The sequence below is a fragment of the Aquarana catesbeiana genome, linkage group LG10 (genome assembly GCF_042186555.1).
Source record: "Aquarana catesbeiana isolate 2022-GZ linkage group LG10, ASM4218655v1, whole genome shotgun sequence".
Classification (NCBI taxonomy): domain Eukaryota; kingdom Metazoa; phylum Chordata; class Amphibia; order Anura; family Ranidae; genus Aquarana; species Aquarana catesbeiana.
In genome coordinates this window covers 108,475,835-108,501,046 of record NC_133333.1, presented here as the reverse complement: position 1 = coordinate 108,501,046, position 25,212 = coordinate 108,475,835, and the positions used below count along the sequence as shown (strand labels likewise).

Sequence of the window (25,212 nt, the reverse complement as noted above, 5' to 3'; positions counted from 1 at the left end):
GCGGACTTTCCGAATGAACGGACTTGCCTACACACAATCAACCAAAGTCCGACGGATTCGTACGTGATGACGTACGACCGGACTAAAACAAGGAAGTTCATAGCCAGTAGCCAATAGCTGCCCTAGCGTCGGTTTTTGTCCGTCGGACTAGCATACAGATGAGCGGACTTTTCGACCGGACTCGAGTCCGTCGGACAGATTTGAAACATGTTTCAAATCTAAGTCCGTCAATCTTTTGAGAAAACAAAGTCCGCTGGAGCCCACACACGATCGAATTGTCCGACAAAATCCGGTACGCCGGACCAAGTATGCCGTAAAGTCCGATCGTGTGTACACGGCATTAGTGGTGCGCTGAAAAGTTTAGCCAGCTACTGTGCAGGCATCTGGGAGCTTCCTGACATTATCGTCGGAAATTTCTGCAGAGCCCAGACTAGCCCTGTGACTTCAGCCGACAGCAGACTTTAGCCCACTGTGGACTGAGTAAGGGTCACAGGAGTGCAAATTGTACCCACAAGAGAAGCATGGCCAAAAAGGTTTGGCCATACTTCTCTTTTAAGTCTCAAGCTCTTTAGATAGATTATCAACTTGGGTGTCTCTTGTTATGCTTCTGTTTATGCAGAAACCAAGCCACATTATGTTTTGCTTTCAGGTTACCTATATATTGTAATTCTGACATTTGTTTTTTCTCTTCTAGAAATATGACTCTTTGTTGGTGATATCATCTTTTGTTCTTGAAAAAAACCCACAAAGATGAAATTCCAGTTGATGTTACAAAATAAAAATTTGCCCAATAGATAGGTATTGGTTGAAACTTCTAAAATTAACTTCCGTCTTTCAACAGCTCTTATAAACCCTTTGAAGGCTTTATCTGCATTTTCTTACCGTCAGCAGCATTGATTAATACCTCTGTATCTGGTGAGTAATACAGTATATTTGTATGTATGACAATTTAAAATATGTTTATAATATAATATAATCTGACCTACAGAATGAAATCTACAACATTTAGCAGAGCTTACTCCTTTATAAAAGCTGTGACTGCAAAGAAGGCAACTAGTTAATTAATCTGTAACAGTTTATTGAATTTGCAATGTATAGTATACCAATCCATTCATCTTTCTCTCAACTCATTATAGTAAGCTATTGTCTATTGGAATGGGTTACTGCACTTAACACAGAATCATTGCCCTTTATACTTTTTGGAGACTAATCTTTATGTCAGCTTTATTGTGAGTTTTCTAGACATTGTCAATAAAGGCATTTTTACAGCTTTTTTAAAAAAGCTTCCAAAAATATTGTGTCATTTAAAATGATTTTCTATATTAATTATACCTATATATCATCATTAGCACCAAGCATAGAGTAAAGCTTTGTTAGCCAAAACGTGTTAGTTGCAATATTGGATTATTTGGATTTTATTGAATAAAGGATTTATGGTTTACGTATGGACTTCAGCACTGATGCTATTATGAAACATTGATGTAGCATTGAACAACGCAACATAATTATAACTAAGGGAATTACTTTATATTTAATAAAACCTCTTAAAATGATAGAAATCTGTACCATCAAACCTGGACTTGCATAGAAATCTGTACCATCAAACCTGGACATGGACAGACAAACGTTCCCAAACAATTATGGGTGGGAAGACATTTGCTTGTTATATACAATGCTGGGATCCAACATTGCTCCTTGTGTGACTCGCTTGGCTGACACATGTGGTGCACTTGCAGTTATTACCTTCCTTCACCCTTCTCATGGATCAGCCAAGTCATAGAGATTTCTTCTAAGATAATGGAAAGATTACATGAATGATAATGAGTATTTCTGATAGGCAGCGGGCCATTTCTGAACACCATTTCAGAAATGTTTCCAGCTTTGGGAATGTAAAGATTTGCTGAGTTATTATTCTTAAAGTTAAATTATAATGTTTTTTGGTAAATTTGATATTATATTTCCTATATAAGTTCATGTACACAGTTTTGTTTACCACATTCATTTATACAGTCATTTTTAAATACTTTGATTTATAGGGGACGCTACACAACTGTTATTCCAGAGAAAGTACAGTTATCCCTGTTTGACTAGCCCCCTTAACAAAATAATGTCCTCTCCCCCATCCCAGACATCTACTTACCTGAAACCAATGGCCCCAGCCAATCTTAAGATTCTTTGGCCACTGTCCATGGCTGCACAGTCAATCCCTATTAACTTCTATGTAGCCATTTCCCAATACAGGGGAAACTCAAGAGATGCCCCATAGTAGTTTATGAGGATTGACTACAGAGGTATAGCAAGAAAAAATTGGCAAAAGGATCTGAAATTGCTGCAGGTGACTTCCATCTGTCAAAAACAGCTACAAAAATTTGCTGCATGGAGGCTTGATGAGGGGTTAACACTGATCTCCATACTGGACACTCCATTCTCAGTGTAGGATCAGCCCCCCCAACACTCCCAGACTGGGAGATTCTTGTCATTGTCCAAGTATACTCATCTCTCATCAGCATCCCTACCCCATATGTTTATATTCAGCAGTTGGCTGGGGAATTTCCTGGCTGACAACTCAAGGGGATTGGGGATGAGTCCCTGGTTGCTAGCACACTGGTCGCTGCTGGCATTAAAGCAATCAAAGTGCCCAGTGTAGAAAGCTTACATTCCTGACAGCTTCCCATCACCTACATGCCCTAATCTGAGCACTGGCATCTCTTTGTACACCAGTTCACAGTTGGACTTAATTAAAGCCAGTTATTTGATTACATACTGCATGCTTGTTATCAGCTGCTAATGGGCCTACTTGTATTGTAAACCTTATTGCAAGGTGTTTATGGTTTGTACCTTTTATATTCCATCTGAATATTAATAAAAATAATTAAACACAAAGGGGTCATACTGCCAGAAAAGTTTTGTAACTTCTTTATTGAATTCCACAATTGTATTTATATGTAATATTTCATGTGTACCTAGAAAAAAAAAAATAGTTTTTTAGTATCATTAATATTATTCTTGTACCTTTGATTATAGGATCTAAAAATGAATTTAGCCTTTATTCTGCTGTTAGTGGTATCTTCGCATCCATCATTTGGACAACTCTGCTCACCAATATATAATCGACTTCCAGGTATGGGTAATGAGGCGCCTATGTGTAGAAAATCTTTATTCCTCTATTCAATGTTGCCTTGAAATCTTCCAGTTGCCACTTTTAAAGCGGTAGTAAACTCTTTGATTAACTAAAAAAAAAAAAATGAGCCCCAGAGTGGTTTAAGCCATATTGTGCTAGTATGCCGCATACTAGCACATTATGGCAGACTAACATTAAAATGAAGTCCTCCAACGGTGCTCTGTCATGTTGACATGGCTTCCATCTTCACCCGGTCTTCCTTCTGGGTTTGCAGGCTCTGGCCCTTTGAATGGCCGAGCTGCAATGACATCACTTCCATTCATGTGCACTGGAGTCTTGGCCATGGCACAAAGCTCTGAAGGGATGAAGGGATGGCACAGTGCTCATGCGCCAGTGACATTAATGGCTGCTTCCAATTTCCAGAATTTCTCCTAAATACCGCAGGTTTAGGAGATATTCACTGCACCTACAGGTAAGCCTTATGGACCTTGCTTTGTGCACTGGTCCAAATCATTTGGTGGAGGGGGGATTATGGTGTGAGGTTGTTTTTCAGGGGTTGGGTTTGGCCCCTTAGTTTCAGTGAAGGGAACCCTTATGTTTGAGAGCTTGCTATAAAATTTTCCGACAACAAAATCCGTTGTCGGAAATTCCGATCGTGTGTACACAAATCCGACGCACAAAGTGCCACGCATGCTCGGAATAAATTAGGAAACGAAAGCTATTGGCTACTGCCCCATTTATAGTCCTGACATACGTGTTTTACGTCACCGCGTTCAGAACAATTGGATTTTCCGACAACTTTGTGTGACCGTGTGTATGCAAGACAAGTTTGAGCCAATATCCGTCAGAAAAAATCAATAGATTTTGTTGTCGGAATGTCCGATCAATGTTCTACCGTGTGTACAGGGCATTAGGTCTTCAGCATACCAAGATATTTTGGACAATTTCATGCTCCCAACTTCGTGGGAACAGTTTGGTAATGGCCCCTTCCTGTTCCAACATGACTGCGCACCAGTGCACAAAGCAAGGTCCCTAAAGACATGGATGAGCGAGTTTTGAGTGGATGAACTTGACTGGCATGCACAGAGTCCTGACCTCAACCTGATAGAACACTTTTGGGATGAATTAGAGCGGAGACTGGGAGTCTGGCCTTCTCGTCCATATCAGTGCCTGACCTCACAAATGTACGGCTGGAAGAATGGTCAAATATTCCCATACACGCTCCTAAACCTTGTGGACAGTATTCCCAGAGTTGAAGCTGTTATAGCTGCAAAGGGTGGGCCAACTCAATATTGAACTCTACGGACTAAGACTGGGATGCCGTTAATGTTCATGTGCATGTAAAGGCAGGTGTCCCAATACTTTTGGTAATATAGTATATTTCTAAATTGGCGTGTATTCACAGAACAGATATTTTTTGCATTGAATCAAAAAATGTTCAAAAAAGTAGACACATTGCCCAGAGAAACTTTAACATGTGAAAGCATGAATGAATATTTCCTATGAAAAATGGCAAAATACAAGTTTTTCAAGTTTTAATATCAGGTGCCCTAAACTGTTGCTGTATTGTATTTTTATTTTTGTCTACCTAGATAACACTGACATTTCTGTAAATTGCGGACCAAGAGATATTCGCCTGTCTATAAAAGTATGCCCAGTTTACTTTGCTAACTTTAATCCAACTGATCTTGCTCTTAATGGAATACACAACAATACAGGATGTCTGGGTACCTGGGATAACTCAACCGATACTCCATTGCTGAATTTTACTCTACTTCTTGATGACTCCAGTAGTAATGTATGTGGAAACATAATTCAAGTAAGTACCGCTGGTATACAGTAAATAAGAGCATCAATAGACCATGTTTACATAGCACCTGATAATTTCTAGCAATAGATAAAGCTCTTGATTTTTGTGCATGGGTTGTTGTGATCTGGATTATAGGGAAATGAAAGACAAATTGGTAATGAATGTATTCACTGATTGGAAATGTACTGGGCCATTTTAAGGCAGAAGGTTTGATATCTGTTAAAAATTACTGGTATGCATGGAATATTAAATGGTAACTCCACTTTCATGAAAAAAAAAAAGCAAATACAAATAAGTAATATAAGATATAAAATTGCTACACAAGTCATATTGTAATTTAATGTTATTAAAAATTACATTTTCTTTTCAATCTGCAGGTGCTGTAATTTTCTGTAAAATTCAATGCAGTATGGCAACTTGGAGGATTTCTGTACACAGATGGTGTACAGAACTTCCCCAGAAATTTCATTTACTGCTTGTGTGATTGGCTTACTGATTTTCCCATAAGTTTGCACTAAGATACAAGTAAAATTTTAGACATCCTTCGCAATGGCCATTATACTGTATATTTGGTAAGATACTCCCTTAAAGTTAACTTCTAAAGGGATGCAAACACTGCAACTTTCCTCATTCGAACACAGAAAGAGCACCAGATAATTAGAATAAACACAGACACTCCCATTCAGGAACCATACTTCCAAGGACATAGTAGAACATGCAGCGTTTTATTAAAAACAGAGACAGGAAAGACTCAGCTACAATGTTTGCTAAAAAAACTTGCAACAAATATACAGTGGATCTAAAAAGTCCACAACCCCTGTTAAAATGTCAGGTTTCTGTGATGTAAAAAAATGAGACAAAGATAAATAATTTCAGAACTTTTTCCACCTTTAATGTGACCAAATAAACTGTACAACTCAGTTGAAAAACAAACTGAAATCCTTTAGGTGGAGGGAAGTAAAAATAAAAATCTAAAATATTATGGTTGCATAAGTGTACACACCCTTAAACTAATACTTTGTTTTTCTTACAGCACTCAGTCTTTTTGGGTATGAGTCTATCAGCATGTCTCATCTTGACTTGGCAATATTTGCCCACTCTTCTTTGCAAAAACACTCCAAATCTGTTAGATTGCGAGGGCATCTCCTGTGCACAGCCCTCTTCAGATCACCCCACAGATTTTCAATCAGATTCAGGTCTGGGCTCTGGCTGGGCCATTGCAAAACTTTAATCTTCTTCTGGTGAAGCCATTCCTTTGTTGATTTCTATGTATGCTTTGGGTCATTGTCATCCTGAAAGATAAAGTTCCTCTTCATATTCAGCTTTTTAGCAGAAGCCTGAAGGTTTTGTGCCAATATTGACTGGTATTTGAAACTGTTCATAATTCCCTCTACCTTGACTAAGGCCCCTGATCCAGCTGAAGAAAAATAGCCCCAAAGCATGATGCTGCCACCACCATGCTTCACTGTGAGTATGGTGTTCTTTTGGTGATATGCAGTGTTGTTTTTGCGCCAAACATATCTTTTGGAATTATGGCCAAAAAGTTCAACCTTGGTTTCATCAGACCAGAACACATTTTCCCACATGCTGGGAGACTTCAGATGTGTTTTTGCAAAATTTAGCCAGGATTGGATGTTTTTCTTCATTAGAAAAGGCTTCCGTCTTGCACTCTGCCCCATAGCCCAGGCATGTCCAAAGTCCGGCCCGCGGGCCAATTGCGTTTCAAACGGCCCCACTGGTAATTTGGCTATATATATCTTTTGTGGCCCTTAACGAATCCCCGAGCGGCCTCTGTAATAGGAAATCCCGTCTCCTGGGCTGCCATTGGACGACTGTTCTGTCTATCATAAGAGGCGGGACTTTATATTAAAGAGGCCACTGCATTCATGCAATGGTGAGGCTGCAATCATGCAATGGTGAGGCTGCATTTGAGGCTGCATTCATGTCAATGGGGAGGCTGCATTCATGCAATGGTGAGGCTGCATTCATGCAATGGTAAGCCTGCATTAATGGCAATGGTAAGGCTGCATTCATGGCAATGGTGAGGCTGCATTCATCGCAAGGGTGAGGCTGCATTCATGGTACTTGTGAGGCTGCAGATGGGCACTGACCCTTATTTTGCCTCACAGTTCTTTATTTAAAATTTATTTTTTTCCTGAAACTTCCCTCTTAACCACCTCAGCCCCAGAAGGATTTACCTCCTTCCTGACCAGAGCGTTTTTTGCGATTCGGCACTGCGTCGCTTTAATTGACAATTGCGCGGTAGTGCGACGTGGCTCTGAAACAAAATTGACGTCCTTTTTATCCCACAAATAGAGCTTTCTTTTGGTGGTATTTGATCATCTCTGCGATTTTTATTTTTTGCGCCATAAACAAAATAAGAGCGACAATTTTGAAAAAAAACGCATTATTTTTTACATTTTGCTATAATAATTATCCCCAAAAAATATATAAAAAAAAATTTATTTCCTCAGTTTAGGCCGATACATACTCTTCTACATATTTTTGGTAAAAAAAAATTGCAATAAGCATTTATTGATTTGTTTGCGCAAAAGTTATAGCGTTTACAAAATAGGGGATAGTTTTATGGCATTTTTATTAATAATTTTTTTTTTTTACTAGTAATGGCGGCGATCAGCGATTTTTATTGTGACTGCGACGTTATGGCGGACATGTCGGACATTTTTTACACATTTGTGGGACCATTGTCATTTATACAGCAATCAGTGCTATAAAAATGCATTGATTCCTGTATAAATGACACTGGCAGTGAAGGGGTTAACCACTAGGGGGTGGGGAGGGGTTAAGTATGTCCTAGGGGAGTGGGCTGGTGTGTGACGTCACTGATCTTTGCTCCGATGATAGGCAGCAGAGATCAAGTGACACTTGTCACTAGACAGAACGGGGAAATGCTGTTTACAACGGCATCTCCCCGTTCGTCCTCTCCGTGAGGAGATCGCAGGTATGCACGCGGCGATCTAGTCCGCGGGACCCGCGACCCGACTCACGGAGATCGCGGCAGGCAAGCGCGCACAAGGCGGCAAATTCAAAGTAACGTACGGGTACGTTACTTTGCGCAGCCGTGCCATTCTGCCGACGTAAAAGTACAGGAGCCGGTCGGGAACCGGTTAAAGTGAAGGTGCGTGGTATATGCCGATAAATATGGTATATCCAAATAACACACCCAAGCTCATCCTTAGTCCTGAGCGTTGCTCTGGGATTCATTGGGGGCCACAAAAGATATATATATCCAAATAACATGCCCGAGCTCATCTTTTCACAACACACAGCCACACAGCCACTAGGCAGTGTATTAGTGCTCGGACGAACACAACTAATTTTAATGGTTCAAAGAATGTCAGGCAAAATGGTTGGCCCTCATGCATGTTCACTTCATCAAATCTGGCTCTCTTTGAAAATAGTTTGGACACCCCTGACATAGCCCCATAGCCCCACTTGCCCTACTATTCCTGCAGCTCCATTATTGTTGCTGTAGGCCTCTTGGGCAGCCTCCCTGACCAGTTTTCGTCTCGTCTTTTCATCAATTTTGAAGGGACATCCACTTCTTGGAGTTGAGTTGTATTGAGTTGAATTGTGCAGTTTACAGGTCACATTAAAGGTGGAAAACATTCTGAAATGATTTATCTTTGGTTCATTTTTTACATCACAGAAACCTGACATTTAACAGGGGTGTGTAGACTTTTTATATCCACTGTAGATCACCCAGGGGGAATTTTATTTTCTTGACAAAAGTGGATTTACTCTTTATCAATGATCTTCTTATCAAGTCTTTATAGTGTTAGCAATGCAACTAACATTTTCAGAATCAAATATCACAAAATCCTGACAAGGCTTCCTTGAAGGAACCATGGAAATTGTGATTCATGAATTGTACAATCTGCAGGTTGGACCAATTTTCTTGTATATATTCAGGATAATGAAAAGTTTGCAATCCTTATTTTGGCTGGTTCGCAAACAGATTTGCTTATCGCTAAACATGACTAGCCTACTGCCACATACCTGTCAATGGAATTTAAGATGAAGAGGCTGGCCTCTTACACAGTTCATGTCCATGCACCCTTAGTAGACACAGGGACTGCTATGGCAACAGAAGTGTGCAGGTGCCAGGAAGTTGAATCAGCAAATTTGAGCTTGGAAATACTGAGGTCAGATAAGCAGAAGCGTGGAGTCAGGTCACAAGCCAAGTTGGGTAACAGCCAGGCAGAATTTAACAGAATCACGATCAAAGTCCAGGTCAGAAACAGGCAAGCGTCAGCAACGTGCTGGCAAAGTACAACATTAGAAGGCAGAATCTTATATAAAAATTCAAGGCCGAGGTTGGTAACACTGGTGAGCAGCAGAAATGAGCAGGCAAGGGAAATTCGGAGAAGCAGTAATCGGTTCAGTGACAGGATCAAGCAAGCTTTCAAGAACACTTTACACAAGGGTATAAGCTGTAGACTACCCAGAGATAATATCATGCAGGCCTTAAAGCGGAAGTAAACCCATCGATTTAATAGTTTTAAAAAAACAGTTACTTTCCCGGCATGCCGGAAATACTAACTGTCATATTGGTTGTGCTCTCAACCAAACTGTCAAACCATCCAATGGCTGGTGTCATAACTGATTACATGTGCAGCACCATGGAAGTTGAAGATTAAACGGAAGCCAAGATGGCAGCTTTCTTGGCTCAAAATGATAGCAGGGTTTACTTCCACTTTAAGTTTTAAATAGGCCATCAGATGATAGGATCTGTGGCAGACACACCTTTGCATCCACGTGTGCACTGTGGTGCGAGCATGGCTGGCATGACGCTCCTGACACCTACTTGGCAGAGAAACTGTTTGTTTAAAGGTGATGCGTTGTTGCCTCTAAATGGTGCTTAGAGCCCTTTCACACTGGGGTGGGGGCGGCGTCGGCGGTAAAACGCTGCTATTATTAGCGGCGTTTTACTGTCGGTATGCGGCAACTAGCGGGGCGGTTTTACCCCCGCTAGCGGCCGAGAAAGGGTTAAATACCACCACAAAGCGCCTCTGCAGAGGTGCTTTGCCGGCGGTATAGCCGCGCCGTCCCATTGATTTCAATGGGCAGGAGCGGTAAAGGAGCGGCATACACTCCGCTCCTTCACCGCTCCAAAGATGCTGCTAGCAGGACTTTTTTTACCGAACTGCCAGCGCATCGCTCCAGTGTGAAAGCCCTCGGGGCTTTCACACTGGAATGAAAGCAGAGGCACTTTCGGGTCGGTTTGCAGGCGCTATTATTAGCGCAATAGCGCCTGCAAACCGCCCCAGTGTGAAAGGGCTCTTAGTGATTTCTTAGGGAAAATACTAGTGTTAAAAACATAGAGAATTTAATTGTTGATCCATACTGCATTTATAAATAGACCCTTTAGTGTCACCTTTACTATTTATTGAGCAGATGGATATGAATTTCAAACTAATCTTTAACACAATTTGCCCTAAAAAGACCAAGTAATAGTTCTTATTTGGGCAAAAATATGTAAGTTCATTATCCCTTCAGAATCCAGCAAATACTCTTTCTCTAGATTGTATATGAGCAGATCATTCATTCAAACAGCAACAAATTCCATACACATGCTCCCCCTATGCTGTGATTTTTTTATGGGGTGCATATGGGGGCGATGGGGGTTCCTTCCTTTTTAAAAAAAATTTACTTTATATAATTATTTTTTTTTTACATTTGTTTTTATTTATGTTTTGCTACTTTATTGCTATCATAAGGGGGCTAATAAGCCCCGTATGTGATAGCATAGGCAGGTGACAGGGGTCCTCTTATGGAGACACTGGTGGTCTAGTAGACTCGGATGTCTCCCGTGCAAAGTTGCTTGAAAAGCTGTATCCTCAGCTATACTAGTCATCAATAGGGATGAGCCGAGCACCCCCTGGTTCGGTTCTCACCAGAACTTGCGAAAAGGCAAAAAATTTGTGCAAACCCTGTTAAAGTCTATGGTACACAAACATGAAAAATCTAAAGTGCTCATTGTAAAGGCTTATATGCATGTTATTGCCATAAAAAGTGTTTGGGGACCTGGGTCCTGCTTCACGAGACATGTATCAATGCAAATAAAAGTTTTAAAAACGGCCGTTTTTTCGGGAGCAGTGATTTTAATAAAGCTTAAAGTGAAACAATAAAAATGAAATATTCCTTTAAATATCATGCCTGGGAGTGTCCTTAGTATGCCTGTAAATTCGCACATCTTTCCTGTTTTTAGAACAGTACCACAGCAAAATTACATTTCTAAAGGATGTCATGCTCGCGGCTTTAATAAATTGTCGGATCCCGGCAATATAGATAAAAATCATTGAAAAAAACGACATGGGTCCCCCCCAGTCCATTACCAGGCACTTTGGGTCTGGTATGAATATTAAGTGGAATTCCGCACCAAAATAAAAAAAAAAATGTGTGGGGGTCCCCCCAAAATCCATACCAGACCTGAAGTGTCTAGTATGGATATTAAGGGGAAACCTGCACTAAAATTTAAAAAAAATTGCGTGGGGGTCCTCCCTAAAATCCATACCAGACCATATCTGAGCACGCAACCTGGAACCTGGCAGACCACAGGAAAAGGGGGGGACGCTTTCTTTTCAGGAGGGGATGCTTTCCCTCCTGAACCATACCAGACCACATGCCCTCAACATGAGAAAGGTGTTTTGGGGTCCCTCAAAACACCTTCCAACGGGGGGCTTATCGGAATCTGGAAGCCCCCAAGGGGACCCCTAGATCCCGCCCCCCTATGTGAATGGGTATCGTGTACATTGTACCCCTACACATTTACTAAAAAGTGTCAAAATGGTAAAAATGACAGTAGACAGTTTGGGAGTCCTTTATTAAAAAATAAAAAAAATTAAAATGTCCCGCTATGTCCATTCATCTTCGATCCAAGCACCGACAACCCGAGAAAAAAACCCAGAAAAACTCCACCTCGATGAGAGGCGTCCCGCGACTGCAGGCTTTTTAAAATGACAGCTGTTATATAGCTGAGGGCGGGGCCATCAGGTGATGTAAATGGGTGGCCCGCCCTCAGCTATATAACAGCTGTCATTGCAAAAAGCCTGCAGTCGTGGGACGCCTCCCATCGAGGCAGAGTCTTTTTTTTTTCCTCGGCGTTGGCGCTTGGATCAAAGATGAATGGACATTGTGTGACACTTTTTTTTACATAGAGGACTTGTCCCAAACTGTTTCCTGTCATTTTTACCATTTTGACACTTTTTTGGTGAATGAGTAGAGGTACAATGTATCCGATACCCATTAACATAGGGGGGCCGGGATCTGGGGGTCCCCTTGTTAAAGGGGGCTTCCAGATTCCAATAAGCCCCCCTGCTGGCAGACCCCCACAACCACCGGGCAAGGGTTGTGGAGAAGAGGCCCTTGTCCCCATCAACATGGGGACAAGGTGTTTTGTGGGACCTTACTCTATGGGCAGAGTAAATTTAATAAAAATGCATTTTTATTGCCTACATTTCTTAATATACTTGCGAATTTCCTGCGCGCGATCCTCGAAAATAATTGAAGCAAATTGATGATATCTGCTCTTAATTCCTACACAATATTAAACCTCCTAGGTTATTCTTCACAACACTTTAATTACTAGTGGGACTGGCTTTTCCCAATTTCTATCTATACTATCTTGCAGCCCAATTGACTCCAATACACAATTGGCTTAGGCCCTACCAGGGTAACCCCTGTATGGCAAAGAAGGCAGCTGTTATGTCCTTATTTTGAATCTTTACATAACTCTGTGTATAGAAAAATCACAGGTTTTATACCAGGTGCCGCCATCATAAACTCCTCTCTTAGAAACCTCTGATATGTTAATTGATTCATATATTGTACAGACTGGGGTTCTTCTATTATTAATCCCATTTCCCCAGAGCTCCTTAAGGTGCCCAATTCTGGATTCTGGGCCTCAAAGGGTCTAAAGATTCTGCACTAGTTATTCCATGAAGGTAATATGAAGCATTTTGTTATAATATGGGAGGAGTTCAGGATCCCTTGGTACCACTTTCTCTTTTATCTTCAGCTGCGACATGTGGTTCATGCTCAATTTCAGTGCCTCCCTTACGCTACACCAAACACCACTGGAGAAGCTCCTGCTATCATCTTATGAGATCAAATTGATTTCACGTTATTACTCAAAAGTTCTTAGTAATAAAGTAGCCTCCCCCTCCTGAGCTAGGTCTAAGTGGCATGAGATGATACCCAAGTTATTGGAGACAGATTGGGAAAATGTGAAGGAAACCTATATGACCCCAGTTAGATCTTCCAAGGATAGGCTTATACAGCTTAAGTTATATCATCAAAACTATTGTAAACCTCACCGCTTATAGAAACTTAATCTCAGATAAATTCCACTCTGTTTTTGCCTTTGTGGTCTAGAGGTGGACTTTTACCATGCCCTGTTGCTATGCCTTTGGATACTGTCAGAGAGGTTACCTCGGTGGACATGGTGTTGCTCGCCGTGGTGTGCGTCGGGGTGCGCGCTCGCACACGTCCCTGTTCGTCCTGGCGTGCGTGCTCCTGTAGGCAATAGTGTGTGCGACTCGGCTGGCCCTGCTGTGCGCGCTGGTGTACAGATGCGTGCACGGGTGCGTGCGCGTTCCTTTGGGCACTGATTCGCATCTTCCGGTGGATGCTGATGTGCACGCCGTTGTGCGAGTGTGTGTGCGTGGGCATATGAGGGTGCGCACGCCCGTGCGCTGTTTGGCGCCAATCTGCCTATTTAGGCTGGCTGCACTCTCTGCTTGGTGCTGCCCGATCAACAGTTCTTCCGTGCCCTTGTTCCTGTTTCCTGTGCCTGTACTTTGATCACCTGACAAACCCAGCTTGCTTCTTGGATTCCTCTGAACTCTGCCCGCACCTGACCTCTGGCCTGTTTGACTACTCTTCTGCCTGCTCCTTTGTACCTCGTTGCCTGCCTGTTGCCGAACCCAGCCTGTATCCGGACCTCCCTGCTCAGCTCCTGTTTGCCTGTGTTTCAGCTTGCACCTTGCTGCTAAAGGACTGTCTACCTACCAGCATCTGGACTCTATTACCAGGCTCCCATACCACTCCGCACTCCCGTGCTTCCTATATACTCTACCAGGGGCCGCGAGTTGGACGCGTAAGGGAGCCTACCCTCTGCCCAAGTGGAATCGCCGGTCAGGTACGTAGAAGTCTGATAGTATCAGGCAGCCATGACCGAGTCCGGGCAGGGGGCTTCCCCCATGGATGAACTCTGCAGACATCTGGTGGGCCTGACCCAAGCGGTAAAAAGCCTACAGGAGGGCTAGTCATGATTGGAGGAACAAGTCCAGGCTCCTTCCTCGCCCACCAGTCCCCAGGGGGCTTCGTCTGCCGGATTATCTTCCGCACCCTCCGTAGTTATGCTCCCTCCAGAGCCCAGAGTACCCATACCTAAAAGGTTCTCCGGAGTTTGTAGCAAATACCGTGCGTTCCCAAATGCCTGTGAGCTCTACTTTGCCTTGCAGCCCCGTACCTTCTCACTAGAAGCAACCAAGGTGGGCTTTGTCATTTCCCTGTTGTCCGGTGAGCCTCAAACCTGGGCCCACCGTCTCCTGGAGCAAAAGTCAGACTCTTTAGGAAGTCTGGATGCTTTCTTCCTGGTGATGTCTCAGCTCTACGAGGACCCCCAGCTGACTGCAACTGCTGAAGCCGCATTGCACTCCCTCCGACAAGGCCGCAGGGCGGCTGAAGATTATGCAGTTGAGTTCAGACGCTGGAGCTCTGACACGGACTGGAACGATGCCGCCTTGCGTCACCAGTTTCGGATGGGATTATCTGACCCACTTAAGGATGAGCTGGCACGGGTCAGAGTGCCTCAGTCCCTGGATGAGCTCATCAATCTCTCCATCCAAATTGACCGTCGCCTGAGAGAACGAAGCACCGAAAGGTCTACCAGTGCTTTTCGCCCCACCTGGATGCTCCCGCAAGTTCCCAGTCCCCCCAGTCGGCCCTCCGCTACATCAACTGCTCCAGTCCTAGATGCTCCAGAACCCACGCAGCTTGGCCTGCTTCGCCCTTCCCTGACCCCCGAGGAGAAGTTACGCAGACGTGCTCACAATTTGTGTCTGTACTGTGGGGAATCTGGGCATTATGCAAGTGCCTGCCCAAACAAGACGCGTAAGTGCCATTCTACTTCTCGTATGTGTGCAACTGTTATGCCTAAACCTAGTACTCACCTTGCCATCTCTATCACATTGCAGCTTCCAGGAAAGACTATCCCAGTATCAGTCATCATTGACTCCGGAGCATGCAGCTGCTTCATTGACCTGATTTTTGCAGCCGATCACGGCATTCCACTTTCTACCCAAAGCCCAAGGCCTTGCTGTACACCTTGCAGATGGTTCCAGCCTCAGTTCCGGTCCTGTCATACAGGAGACTGTCCCTTTATTAGCTACCATGGGCCTTCAGCACCAAGAACTCCTTTGTCTAGATGCCATCTCCTCTCCTCTTTTCCCTATCATCCTGGGAATGCCTTGGTTACAAGCTCATAATCCCCGTATTAATTGGGCGCAGGGAAAATCGAGTTCCTCTCTGAGTACTGTCAACAGCATTGTCTGCAGGGAACAATCAGTAAGACTTCTCAACTTCTCTGCTTAGATTCAGATACAGAACTATGCCAAACTATCCCAGAACCCTACCAGGACTTCTCGGATGTTTTCAGCAAAAAGGGAGCAGAGATCCTTCCCCCGCACAGACCTTATGACTGCCCAATAGAACTTTTACCCGGAACTGAGGTACCCTTCGGGAGGATCTTCCCATTAACTGAGCAGGAGTTAGACACATTAAAGAAATATATTGATGCAAATCTGGAAAAAGGATTCATCCGCCCGTCCACCTCCCCGGCCGGTGCTGGCATATTTTTCGTGGAAAAGAAGGATCACTCCCTTCGTCCGTGCATTGATTATCGGGAGTTGAATAAAATAACGATTAAAAACCATTACACGCTACCTCTGGTACCTGAACTGCTCCAAAGGTTGGGAACTGCAACGGTTTTCACAAAACTGGATCTCCGCGGAGCTTATAATTTAATCCATATCCGAGAAGGGGACGAGTGGAAGACCGCTTTCCGTACTTGCTTTGGGCATTTCGAGTACCTCGTCATGTCCTTCGGTCTCTGCAATGCACCAGCAACATTCCAACACTTCGTCAATGATATCTTTCATGATTACCTTGATTACTTGAATGTCTTTGCTCGGCTCAGGCAACATGGACTGTATGCTAAATTCGACAAATGTGAGTTCGAACTCCAATGCATTCAATTTTTGGGTCTCATCATTTCAGTCGAGGGCATCAGGATGGACCCTCAAAAGGTGTCTGCCATCCTGAACTGGCCTGCACCAACAGACAAAAAGGGGATTCAGCGCTTCATCAGGTTTTCCAACTTTTATCGGAAATTCATCAAAGACTTTTCTAAAATCATTGCTCCTATCACTGAATTAACTAAACAGAGAACCCGATTCTGCTGGACTCCCAGGGCGCAATCGGCCTTTGAGAAACTTAAAGAACTATTTACCTCGGCCTCCATTTTGAAACACCCTAACCCTGCCCTGCCATTCATTTTGGAGGTCGATGCCTCAGAAATTGCAGTAGGAGCAGTGCTCTCCCAACGTCAAGGTGCCAAGGCTCTCCTATTTCCAATAGCTTTCTTCTCACACAAACTCTCTACATCTAAAAGGAACTATGACGTAGGGGACCGGGAACTTCTGGCCATCAAAACGGCTCTGGAGGAGTGGCGCTATCTACTGGAGGGTGCTGCACAACCCATTCTAATTTACACCGACCACAAAAATTTGGAGTACCTGAGATCCGCCAAAAGACTAAGACCATGACAAGCTAAATGGGCACTCTTCTTTTCTCGCTTTCAATTTCACATTACTTACAGACCCGGCTCTAAAAACATCAAGCCAGATGCACTTTACCGCATGTTCCATGACTCCAAGAAGACAGTTTCTCCGGACACTATCCTTCCTGCTGGAAATTTTTTGCTCCTTCAAGGGGATCTAATCTCTAGGATAAGACAGGCCTCTATGGGACTACCCCAGCCTGCTGAAACCAACCTGAAGGACAGTTTGCTGTGGCACAAAGGCAAGATTATGGTTCCTAAGGACCTAAGGGTGCCGGTACTGGAGCTTTGCCATGACCATAAGCTGGCAGGTCATTTCAAGGCCCTGAAGATGGCCGAGCTGGTACAGCGTACTTTCTGGTGACCACAACTGGTCATTGATTGTAAAAACTATGTGGATTCCTGTCACACCTGTGCCCGAAGTAAGAGCAGCCGGACAAGAGCTTGGGGCCTATTGAATCCCTTACCCATTCCTGAGAGACCGTGAAAAATGATCTTGATGGATTTCATCGTGGAACTCCCCCCATCAGAAGGTTTTTCTACCATCCTTGTTGTAATAGACAGATTATCCTAGATGGCACATTTTCTTCCAATCAGGGGTAAACTCTCAGCCATGGAGACGGCGAAGATGTTCATTAAGGAGATCGTAAGGTTGCATGGGGTTCCTTCAAATATTGTCTCTGATCGATGTGTCCAGTTTACCTCAAGGTTTTGGAAGGCCCTGTGTGGTTCCCTTGAAATAGAACTGGCGTTCTCTTCGGCTTACCATCCCCAGATGAACGGCCAAACAGAGAGAACCAATCAAACTTTGGAGCAATATCTCCGTTGTTTCTCCACCTTCTCCCAGAATGACTGGGTCTTTCTGTTACCTGTTGCGGAGTTCTCTTATAACAACTCTCTGCATTCTGCCATCAATCAAACGCCATTCTTCGCCAACTATGGTTTTCATCCATCCTTTTTACCCAGTTCAATACCTGAATGCACCATCCCTGCAGTTTCCGAAACTATGGAGTTCTTCTCTGCTAATAACAAACTCCTACAAGAAACCATGCCCAAATCCCAGGCCTATTACAAGAAGATCTTTGACAAAAAGATACGTGGGGAACTCATCTTGGAACCTGGTAACCAAGTGTGGTTGTCCACAGCTAACTTGAAGATGGCCTGCCCTTCTAGAAAACTGGGGCCTAAATTCATGGGTCCTTTTCCGGTGAGGAGGAAGGTTAACGATGTTACATATGAACTTGATTTGCCTGACTCTTTTAACTGGTTCCCGACTGGCTCCTGTAGATATACGTTGGCAGAATGGCACTTCTGCGCAAAGTAACGTACCTGTACGTTACTTTGAATTTGCCGTTGTGTGCGCATTGTAAACAGCGCTGTTGTAAACAGCATCTCCCCGTTCTGCCTAGTGACAGTGTCACTGGATCTCTGCTCCCTGTCATCAGAGCAGAGATCAGTGACGTCACATACACAGCCCATCCCCCCTACAGTTAGAATCACTCCCCTAGGACATACTTAACCCCTCCCTGCCCCCTAGTGGTTAACCCCTTCACTGTCAGTGTCATTTACACAGGAATCAGTGCATTTTTATAGCGCTGACTGCTGTATAAATGACAATGGTCCCAAAAATGTGTAAAAAATGTTTGACATGTCCGCCATAACGTCTCAGTCACTATAAAAATTGCTGATTGCCGCCATTACTAGTAAAAAAAAAAATTAATAATAAAAATGCCATAAAACTATCCCCTTTTTTGTAAACGCTATAACTTTTGCACAAACCAATCAATAAACACTTATTGCGATTTTCTTTTACCAAAAATATGTAGAAGAATACGTATCTGCCTAAACTGAGGAAAAAAAATGTTTTTTTTATATATTTTTGGGGGATATTTATTATAAAGCATAAAAAAAAGGAAAAACCGCGCTGAAAAATAGTATAAACATTTAAAGCTGCACGAATAAAACACCAATACCTGTGTACAATAAAATTAAAAGAAAAACAAACGTGCGCTCATAATAAACATAATCTGTGTAAAGAATAAATAATCAAAATTCCTGTAAAAAAAAGTGAAAATATACATCAAAAATAATATTGATAATTATTGAGTAGTGGAAAACTGTGAAAAGCGTGCTTAAAAAATATATATATATAATGTTATGATATATATTTTTTAAGCACGCTTTTCACAGTTTTCCACTACTCAATAATTATCAATATTATTTTTGATGTATATTTTCACTTTTTTTACAGGAATTTTGATTATTTATTCTTTACACAGATTATGTTTATTATGAGCGCACGTTTGTTTTTCTTTTGGATATTTATTATAGCAAAAAGTAAAAAATAATGTGCTTTTTTCAAAATTGCTGCTCTTATTTTGTTTATAGCGCAAAAAATAAAAATCGCAGAGGTGATCAAATACCACCAAAAGAAAGCTCTATTTATGGGGAAAAAAAAGACGTCAATTTTGTTTCGGAGCCACGACCACGCAATTGTCAGTTAAAGCGACACAGTGCCGAATCTCAAAAAGTACTCTGGTCAGGAAGGGGGTAAATCCTTCCGGGGCTGAAGCGGTTAAAGTGCACCCGGATTTCCATGTGTCTCTACTGAAACCAGTTGCCTCTAATCCCTTTACTGGCCGTAGTACTGGCCCCCACGAACCTGTCATGATCAACAATGAGGAAGAATTTGAAATTGAAGCAATTCTGGATTGCAGAAAGAGGCGCAATCAAATCCAATACCTTATCAAATGGAAGGGGTGTGGACCCGAGGATAACTCCTGGGAGCCCGAGAGTAACCTTCATGCCAAGGAACTGTTGCAAACATTCAAAAATTCCCATGCAACCAGATTGGCCCAACTGGGCATCCGTAGGCTGCCCTTGAGGAGGGGGCACTGTCAGAGAGGTTACCTTGGTGGACATGGTGTTGCTTGCCGTGGTGTGCGTCAGGGTGCGCCGGTGCGTGCGTTCCTATTCGTCCTGGCGTGCACGCTTCTGTAGGCACTGGTGTGTGCGACTTGGCTGGCCCTGGTGTGGGCGCCGGTGTTGAGACGTGTGCGCGGGTGCGTGCTAGCGCACGCGTTTCTGTGGGCACTGGTTCGCATCATCCGGTGGATGCTGCTGTGCACGCCGGTGTGCGGGTGCACACGCGTGGGCATGTGCGGGTGCGTGTGCCTGTGCGTGTCGGTGCGCACGCACGTGCGCCATTCTGCCTACAAGGCTGGCTGCACTCTCTGCTCGGTGCTGCCTGATCAACAGCTCTTCCGTGCCCTTGTTCCTGGTTCCTGTGCCTGTACTTTGATCTCCTGACAAACCCAGCTTGCTTCTTGGACTCCTCTGAACTCTGTCCGCACCTGACCTCTGGCCTGTTTGACTACTCTTCTGCCTGCTCCTTTGTACCTTGTTGCCTGCCTGTTGTCGAACCCAGCCTGTATCCGGACCTCCCTGCTCAGCTCCTGTTTGCCTGTGTTTCAGCTTGCACCTTGCTGCTAAAGGACTGTCTACCTACCAGCATCTGGACTCTATTACCAGGCTCCCATACCACTCCGCACTCCCGTGCTTCCTGTATACTCTACCAGGGGCCGCAAGTTGGACGAGTAAGGGAGCCTACCCTCTGCCCAAGTGGACTCGCCGGTCAGGTACGTAGAAGTCTGATAGTTACAGTCATTTTGGTCACAAGTATGTGGATTTCTTGAAACAGTTGTAGGTCGGGGGGCAGGAGGCAGAGCCTAGCAGAGCAGACATGCATTGTTAGAGCTCCACACCTCTGAGGAGAGAAGAGAAGGACAAAGCGGAACCTGCAGACTCAAAAAGTATCCATTTGAACCTTTTTGCCCCTGGGAACAAACTGTGAAAGCAGCTCCAGTCACCTCACAAGATACAGCATCAGGGCGCTCTCACAGACAGAAAATGTCACAGCAAGACTCTCCATTTGAGTCAGATACAGAACAAATCCTCTCACAAACTTCTCCACAAGCCTCCTCAGTATCCCCAGTAATATTATTACAATTTGAAAAGATGCTTCATAAGGCTTTAAAACAAACCTCAGACCAAATATCAAAAAGCCTAACCAAAGAAATAAGAGAGCTGGGAAACCGCCTTAGAAATAAAAATGGATGAAATTGAAATTACAACCCAAGAAAATATAACAGAATTGGAACAATTAAAAAAAGATAATTTAATACTTCAAACTAAGCTCGAAGATTACGAAAATAGAGCCAGACATTCAAACTTGCGCATAAGGGGAATACCTGAAACTGTGACAGACCTGCAATCTACTATTACTGCTCTATTACAAGAACTAAAGCCAGATATCCCTATTGAACGTTTAGAACTGGACAGAGTACACAGAGCCCTCACAGCCAAAAAGAAAGATGGACCCCCACGTGATATAATCACAAAATTTCATTATTACAGAACGAAAGAACAAATACTAATTGCTGCAAGAGAAAAAAAGGAACTTAATTTTCAAGGACACAATTATCAAATTTTTGCTGACCTATCCCAACTTACTATTACTAAAAGACGATCCATGAAACCCCAACTAATGGAACTGCAACGCCACAACATTATGTATCAATGGGGCTTCCCCTTTTCAGTCAGATTTAACTACCAAGGTACAATTTACAGAAGCAGATCAGCAGATGAACTACAACAAACCCTTTTAAAATTAAATCTGACGGAACCCACAAGCAGCAACACTCCCACACGCAGAAGAATGGCATCATCTTCACCTTCAGGCAGCACCCAGAAAATTTCAGAACAAAATGGGAATCATCATTCTCACAAAAGAGGCCGTTATGCCACATCATCCATGGACCAAGAAGATTCAATGGACTGACATCCTAATTCCTGATATCTCTTAATTTATTATACTAAGAGATGGTTCTCTATAAAAAACCAGTATTTATAACTGAATGTAACTGCATTCTGATAGTCACACACTGTGTGGGATCATGTTACATTCCAGTTATATTTCTTATTACTTCTGATTCATATAGCCTTAGAATATATAAGTGAAATAAGGAAATTCTTGTTCAGTTATATATTATCAGGTAATAACAATAGATTTATTACTTTTTAGGACAAATATGTTCAATAATCCAGAAGTAATTGAAGCTTTTTCTTTCTTTTCCTAAAACAAATATATTATTACCTAACTAGTTCCTAGAATTATGTTTTTGTTTATTCTAATCTGAAGCAATACAACCTCAATTTTATGAGTTAACATATCTAAACAGTTACATATGAATAAAATATGTAATTGTTTACTCTAAAAGGGTTAAAATCCCAAAATAATGCAAACTATCTTCATCAATACCAAAGTTATTAACAGTACCTTTCTAACTGAATTATTTAGCCTAGGGCAAGACTAACCATATACAACCACCCTGGAATAAATAATTTCAACAAAAACTATATTCTGCACTCCAATTAATGAAACATCATTTTGATGTCTTTTGACATAGCACTTCTCTCCTGTAAGCGGAAGATCCGTGTACCCCCATTAGCCCTCCTCATTCTCCCAACCATATTATGTGGGAGTGTGACGAAGGCACTTATTCCCCTGAGAGAGATATTTATTCTCTTTCATGGGTAAATTGTGATTACTTGCAAAAAATAATTTATACAATGTATCATCTAATCTCATATGTTTTTTGTTTACTCTTTACTCCAGAATTCACTGGTTTCTTTTCTATCTATTCATCTCTTCAGTCCACACAGGTTGATCTGCGCAGTCAGCTCTGCATAACAAAAAGTAAGTCAAAACTATTTGATCTATTGCCATGGCACCACTGAATATACTTTCCCTGAATGTTCAGGGAATAAATGTCCCTCAAAAAAGGACCAAAGCCTTCCGTACTTTCCATAACAAGAAGGCTCACATAGTATGCCTCCAAGAAACACACTTCACCAAAGATTCTACTCCAAAATATATTTCTCCTTTTTATCAACAAATTTACACGGCTTCTGCCTGTACCAAGCAAAGGGGAACTCTAATTGCATTTCACCGATCCACACCATTCACCTTATCATCAGAAATTAAAGACCCAGAAGGTAGATACCTGATACTCATGGGTTATATAATGGATACAGCAATCACGGTGATTTCCTACTACGCTCCTAACAAACAACCTACACCATTCCTCTCACATATATTACAAGTGATTAATACACACAAAATAGGAACAGTGATAATGTGTGGGGATTCGAACCAGGTCCTCCTCCCATTTCTAGATAAATCACCTTTTACACCATCCAAAATAACCTCTAGATTACCTTTTTCTCAACTTCTTTCCAAATACAATCTGGTAGATTCATGGAGAGAAATTAACCCAATGAAAAAGAAATTCACTTATTTCTCGCACCCTCATCAAACCTTCACCAGAATAGATCATATTTTTCTAACAATAGGAATGATACCAGAAATTATTGCATCAGATATAATTCCGATTCCGTGGTCTGACCATAATGCAGTATACACTACTATAGCCTCAGCCATACCAAAAGCGCATGACCCAACGTGGTACTTACCGGACATAATGCTCAAACACCCACTACATCAGATGGCCATTGAACAAGCTTTAAAGGAATTCATATCAATTAATAATACAACAGACATCTCCCCAATAACACTGTGGGAAGCTCATAAGCCTGTCTTGCGTGGTACAATACAAAGACAAATGGCACTATTTAAACGGGAACGCAAAAATTTAGCAAAAAAACTAGAACTCAATTTTAATGCAGCCTACATATCATTTCAAGATAATCCATCTCAGAGTACAAATTCTCATCTGGAAAAATCTAGATTGGAATACGATCTATTTCTCACTGAGTCAGTTGATAAATCCCTCAAACGCTCCAAACACAATTTCTACATGAATACAAACAAACCAGGTACATATTTGGCTCAGGCATTAAATTCAACTAACAAATCTTTCAAACCAATACGTTTGAAATTATCAAAAAATGTTTACACTTGTAATCCAGTTAAAATAGTCCATAAATTTCACTCACATCTCGCAACTTTATACAAGACAAACAACGAATTTAATCCTACAGAGGCTGAATCCTTCTTCTCAAAAATAACCTTACCTGAGTTATCTCAGAATCAAAAAAGCAGTTTGGATGAGCCTATAACTATAGATGAAGTTGCTAACGCCATAAAAGACCTAAAACTTAACAAAAGACCAGGCCCAGACGGCTACTCGGCTTTATACTATAAAACATTCTCAGAAATACTCTCTCCCATTCTCACTGAAACTTTTAACAAACTTCTAGATGGACATTCTTTTCGGCAAGAAACACTAATGGCAATTGTTTGTATGATCCCAAAACCCCTTTCTGATGATACTTCCTGTGTGAATTATCGGCCTATCTCTCTGTTAAACCTCGATATTAAATTATTAGCAAAAATAATAGCAAAACGCCTCAATAGCCTTATAGGAAAATTAATACATAGAGATCAAGTAGGCTTCATGCCAAATAGACAGGCAGGCGATAATATACACAGGGCAGTGTTATTGGCACATATTGCTAAAAAATGGAAAATCCCTTTATGTTTTCTATCTCTCGATATTAAGAGGGCATTTGACACAGTATCCTGGCAATATATGCAATATTCATTACAAAAATGGGGTTTTGGACCCCACTTTTTAACATGGATCAAAGCATTATATAATAAACCCAAAGCCTATATAAAATATGCTGGATACAAATCTGAAGCCTTTAATATCGAAAGAGGTACCCGACAGGGTTGCCCATTATCTCCCTTATTATTTGCCCTTATACTCGAACCCATGGCCCAATACATCAGAACAAACCAAACTATAACTGGCATTGAAGTAGGAGGTATTACACACAAATTATGTATATTTGCAGACGATATATTACTTTTTCTATCATCACCACAGGTCTCTGGTCCTAACTTAATACCAGCTCTTGATGGATTTGCAGCCCTATCCGGCCTTATGATTAATCCTAAGAAATGCCTAGTGCTTAATATTTCACTCACAAACATGGAATTGATCCCGGCTAGGGCTGCACTCCCATTCACATGGGCAGAAAAATCAATCCCATATCTTGGAATTCATTTAACAGCATCTCATTCTGACTTATTCTCAACCAATTATCCTCCTGTATTAAGACAGATCACAAATCTAATAAAACAATGGTCGCAACTTCCTTTATCCTGGATGGGGAAGATTAATGCAATCAAAATGACTATTCTACCCAAATTGCTTTATCTATTCAGAGTCCTCCCTATTCCAATTCCTTCCTATTTTTTGAGAATAGTACAAAAAAGAGCAACTTCGTTTATATGGGGCTCTTCTAAACCACGTATACCTATACACACACTACATCTTCCCAAAAATAAAGGAGGCCTGGGATACCCTAATTTTACTAACTACTACA

At 42.2% G+C, this 25,212-nt stretch overlaps 1 protein-coding gene across 1 annotated transcript in view; it reads left to right on the top strand.

The window, feature by feature from the left end:
* Positions 1–3,033: 3,033 nt before the first annotated feature.
* Positions 3,034–25,212, top strand: part of LOC141109853 (zona pellucida-like domain-containing protein 1) — a 53,214-nt gene continuing 31,035 nt past the window's right edge. The window contains exons 1-2 of the mRNA XM_073601111.1: positions 3,034–3,121; positions 4,714–4,940. Of these exons, the coding sequence (XP_073457212.1) occupies positions 3,034–3,121; positions 4,714–4,940 (315 nt within the window). The remainder of the gene's footprint in view (positions 3,122–4,713; positions 4,941–25,212) is intronic.